Here is a 5,087-nt window from a genome sequence, read left to right as displayed (position 1 = left end):
TAGCTTCTAAGGAATCTCCCAAACACTAAAACTGCCCTAGTTAACTCAATTTATGTGTTTGATCACTCAAAATCTCCTCTTAACACTTTAATATATCCCAAAAAACAAACTTTACAACTCTAGATATGATTAAAATACCGAACAATATTCCAGGTTGGATAAACTAAACCCATCAAGAGTTGCAAATATCTAATATTTGTTTGGAATTATTGTTAATTGAGTGTCATAATGTGTGAGACTATGAAAAACAAGTATAAATAGGAAACAAATGTACATGTGTATAAAGTTTAGGACTTTCCTTGCTATTGGCTTGAGAATAATAGTTAAATAAGAAGTGAAATGAAATCATGATATTAGCAACATTGTTAGTGATAATTATATCCCTGATGGGACAAAGGAGGCTATGAGGATAAGAAAATAGCAGAGAGCAACAACACATACATAGACTCAAAGTAGGTGCCCAGCAATTTTTTAAATGTGTTATGCACCTATTTTAAATTGTAATATATGCCATAAAAGAAAACGATAAGGATAGAACTAGATACTCAATAATGTGGCTAATGCTTGGTAATGAGCTATGTTGTAGAACTAGTTACCCAATAATGAGGCCAGTGTCCGGTAATGGGTTTGTGAGATCAGTTTGATTGATGAATAGAATATGTAATTTGATTTAAATAGACTTGTGTGAAGTTAATATTGTCTAGATGAATGACTTGTCAAATTGTTAATGAAATGTTGGGTGAAACCCACCTGTTAAATAAAAGTGTAAATTATATTTATGGCATTAAATGCTAGATTAATAAGAATTTTATGATTGAGTTCATGATATAGATCATTGAATTAATAAATGCCTAATATTTGTGAAGGATAAAGACAAAGATTGTATCACCTGAGAAGAATGCATAAAATGGTAGATGATTTAGCAAACTTAATTAGTGATAAGGAGGATGATCTCTATGATGAGGAAGATGATGTTATAATATAAAGGATGACTTAGAGATAAAAAAGGATTAGGTGGATGACTATTTTGGAAAGTCAAGTAAAGTATACGTAATGTTGTATTATATGGATTTTTGTATAGAAAGCATTGTGATTATTGTGATAATATAACAAAGTGAATAAAAAAATTAATTTAAATGACTTGTGTTGCATAGCTTGAGGATGTGTTTAGGGACAACCTTGTTTAGTTCCTGAGGGGAACTGTTATAAGAATATATGACAGAAAAAGAACAAATACATAAAAGTCACTAACAACAAAAGTAATAGTTGTTGAAAATATATATATGATGTGTTTGATAATGTGTTACTAGAGTATATGTGACACGATTTGGAATTGTTTTTAGTGTGCATGTATGAGATTATAAAATATGCATCTAATAGCATATTTGTAATATGATATAAATTGACTTGACAGTAAATGTGATAAGAAAATAAATTATGGTTGTATTGGTGGCAAAATGATGTTCCATTGGAAATGATGGTGACCATGTGTTGGAATGTAACTACCAACCATGTTGTTTAACACAAAAAGGGCAAGAAAAATTATGGCTAAAATTATAAAGTTATGAGAGGAGAATCCGTTTCAAACCTGAGTATACAAAGGAAAATAAACGTATTAATATTTCAATCATGTGATGTAATGGAACATTAAACTAAAAGGTGAAGTAAACCTTGAAAATGTTTTAACTCGGTGGGGTGCAAATACGTTAACAACGAGGTAGTGGTGTCGATATAATATGACAAGTCAAAAAAAGTGATAATACAACTAAAATCAACTGTTATAAGAAAAGTCAGTTGCTAAATGAACAAGAGTATGATGAACGAGAATTTTAAATTGTTGAGTGTAAAAGTCGAATCACTAAAAAGTGTATGATATCATTTCTATTTGTAAGTGAATGAGTCTCTTTGATGTTTCTTTTTATATTAATAATGTTGCCTATTAACATGTGGATAGAAACATTTTTATTTATTGGATGACATGATGGGTGTACAGAAATATACTTATATAAATCCAGCGTGAAGGGTTCAAATAATGGATTGGATGTAAGTAGCAAAATTAAGAATGGTTACGTTGATGAGTGTAACATATATATGTTAATAAGAAAATGATGCATAAACTAAGTTTTTTATTATCAAATTATAATTGATTTTGAATATTATATATATTGACTCCCTCAGAACTAGAAAAGAAAGTAAAAATTATTATAAACACTATTTTTGCAGGTTGTTCGATTCTTTATACTTTAATTTAATGAAGGAAGATCAAAATATAAGGAATAAACAATAATAGTCTTGTATTTTTTTAAAAAAAAATTACTTTGATATTTTGAGTTCAAGGCTTAAAGAAACTATTTTATGTATAAAAATTACGAGGTGTTACATTGAGGGACTTAATAGGTATAATTTATAAAGTTTGAGGACTAAAGTAAAATTTTTATGAGAACTTTGAAACCATCATCCATTTATGGTGCTTTTTCTACTTTGGTTTTTCATCTTTTAATTTTGTTCTTAATCAACAAATTTGATTCAATTATTCTTTAATTTGACCTAAAAAAGATACAATCACGCAAAACAAAGTTTGAGATCTAAAAAAAATAAATTAAATAATAAATCTACATTAAAATATAAGAGGATGAATTTAGAGTTTTGTATAATAATATTACAATGAGTTTAGACTGTTATTGTAATTTCTAAAACTACAGGGGACGATATATATTTATGTCTAAAGCTAGGGATGTATCTGTAATTACGTCGAAAATGTGGATTCCTAAACAGTGGCGAGCCATGACTGGTCGTCTGTGAGTCGCGCGAAGCAGAAGATCCCAACCAACTCTCTCTCCCTGCAAATCAAAACCAAAATTAGCACCACCCGAGTATGCACAAGCAGAATCCCTCTCTTTCTCCGTAAACGCTACGTCGTTTCGATCTGTAAGTCATAGCTATTTCAATTCCGTGTTTATACATTGCTATGCCCATTATGACTATAATTTTTTATTTTGAGTTTCCAGATTTTTAGCTAATTAATTGAGTTACTTGTGCCAATCTGTAATCAGGGAGTGATAAACTAACACCTGTAGCAGGTTATCGTAATTTGTTTTTTGAATTTTAGATATTGTGTGAAGAAACTAGGCTTGATGATTCTGTATTCTTTTTTGCTAGGTAGTGAAGATTTTGCATCATAGTAATTGGGCTTTGCTTGAAGGTCCATGTCTGTGCCCAACGAGGATAACATGTCTCCTCATATGCAGGTATTCATTTTTCTTGAAAAAAACTCTCGATTTTTTTTTACTGAAGTAGACCATTCGTTTATCGGTGATTTTAATGTTAAGGTAATCTGTCAGTGATTATTTTACGAGTTCTTGTTAAATACAAGATATTGTGTCTGAAGAACTGTGTTATTATTGATGGGATTTGATCATTGCGTCTTTCTTTTGTTCCAAGTGAAATTCTATACAGAGACGCTGCTGGTACAATTGTCTGGTTGTTAATAGTTAATACTCGCTATCGTGTGATAATGTGAGACCGTAGAGGCATATAATACATCGCACCTTCGTGATTGCAATGCAGCTTTGCATTATATTGCTCCTTGTTAAAAATGATTCCGAGTTAAAACCTTTTTAAGAAATGGAAGTAAGGAAGGAACTTGTGGTGTAAGTTGAATTCTCACCATTCTCTGTGGAGAATTATTTAGTTAAAACAATGGAGGAATAAGATGTGGATGTCTCCTGGTTAAAGATGTTGAGATTTATTCCCTCCTGCTCTGCTGGTTCTTTGCTAAGGAATCATGTGTTCCACTTGGAAATGAACTGTCCATGACCTATCACTCTTACCGCTTATATGGCTCTTCTCATATGTTCTTTCTGACATGCTTTTTCTTATAAAATTCTAGTCTATGTTTTTGATGGTTGTGATGTTTTTATCACAGCTTTCATCCCATTTTTTTGGGGATCTCCTCGATTCCATTATTGTTGATGTTGCCTCTGAGTGTCATCGGGTGGCAAGACTGGGTCTTGATCGCAATTTGGAGGAAGAGGAAGAAGAATTGAGGTTGTCAGCACAAGCTCGTGTTACAGTAGCTGATCCTAGTAATAGTGGTGAAACCAATGGCAAGTATGTGGTAGACATTTTCGGACAAACTCATCCATGTGTTGCAAATGAAGTTTTTGACTGCATGAATTGCGGGAGACCAATTGTGGCTGGAAGATTTGCTCCTCATCTGGAGAAGTGCATGGGAAAGGTGAGCCTTTGACTGCTAACATGCTTGGCTGTCATATTATTATTTTTTTATTATAACTTTTCTTTCTCATGTCATGGTTCAGTATAATATCTGGCAAGTATCTTGGCCAGTATTACGCTTACAAGAATTCTCCAATTTTCACTCTATGAAAACCTTTTTTTATGCTTAAGATGTTTGTATTGGATTTCTGTTTTACACATTGATGTGCTTTGGGTCTTCCATTCAGGGTAGGAAGGCTCGTGCCAAAGCCACAAGAAGTAGCACAGCCGCACAGAACCGGTACTCACGAGGCAGTCCTGTTTCCGCAAACTCCCCTTACTCAAATTCCACCAGCACAAACAGGTTATTGAATGGAACATACAGTCACACAGTCGAAGAGTACTCAAATGGAACATGTGAAGGGCCCTGAATAAAACACGAGTGATGCAGGCTGACTTCAAGACATGTAGCAACTACAATTAATGAGGGTTGTCTTGTTTTCTTAAAGTTAATATCAAAAGAGGACTTTACGGCACAATCTGTCTGTAAATATTGCAAATTAATCCTTTGTTTGAAACTTCGATTATGGAATGAGAGCAAAACCTCCTGCTGCAGTTGAATGTTGCTACATCTCACTTGTATATCTATTACCAGCTCATCCTTATATTTAAAGGGTAGTGTCACGGGGTAATTTTTCGCTCTGCGAATAAACCCGTGCGGCAGTCTAGTCCTTCACTAGACTCAGCCTTCCCTTGACAATGTCACTCGTGTTTGCCTAGTAACTAAGTGTTTCCCTCACCCGAGAGATTTCCCCACTTTCCCAAGTTAAAAGACAAGCGGAATACACAAGTAGAATTGCACAACACAAAGC

At 33.2% G+C, this 5,087-nt stretch overlaps 1 protein-coding gene across 2 annotated transcripts; it reads left to right on the top strand.

Moving 5' to 3' along the window:
* The first annotated feature begins 2,750 nt into the window (after nucleotides 1-2,750).
* Nucleotides 2,751-4,844, top strand: LOC7496793 (SAGA-associated factor 11). 2 transcript variants are annotated; one of them, XM_024608551.2, is made up of 4 exons: nucleotides 2,751-2,928; nucleotides 3,164-3,248; nucleotides 3,926-4,237; nucleotides 4,464-4,844. In XM_024608551.2, exons 2-4 carry the CDS (start codon nucleotides 3,207-3,209, stop codon nucleotides 4,644-4,646), a joined length of 537 nt encoding a protein of 178 aa, XP_024464319.1. In that variant the 5' UTR covers nucleotides 2,751-2,928; nucleotides 3,164-3,206; the 3' UTR covers nucleotides 4,647-4,844. The 2 variants fall into 2 exon arrangements, with proteins under 2 accessions (XP_024464319.1, XP_002299995.2); XM_002299959.4 differs by having other exon boundaries at nucleotides 3,160-3,248.
* Nucleotides 4,845-5,087: the final 243 nt, after the last annotated feature.

Source organism: Populus trichocarpa, chromosome 1 (genome assembly GCF_000002775.5).
Source record: "Populus trichocarpa isolate Nisqually-1 chromosome 1, P.trichocarpa_v4.1, whole genome shotgun sequence".
Lineage (NCBI taxonomy): Eukaryota > Viridiplantae > Streptophyta > Magnoliopsida > Malpighiales > Salicaceae > Populus > Populus trichocarpa.
The sequence above is the reverse complement of the archived record's forward strand: the minus strand, read 5'-3'. Positions and strand labels throughout refer to the sequence as shown.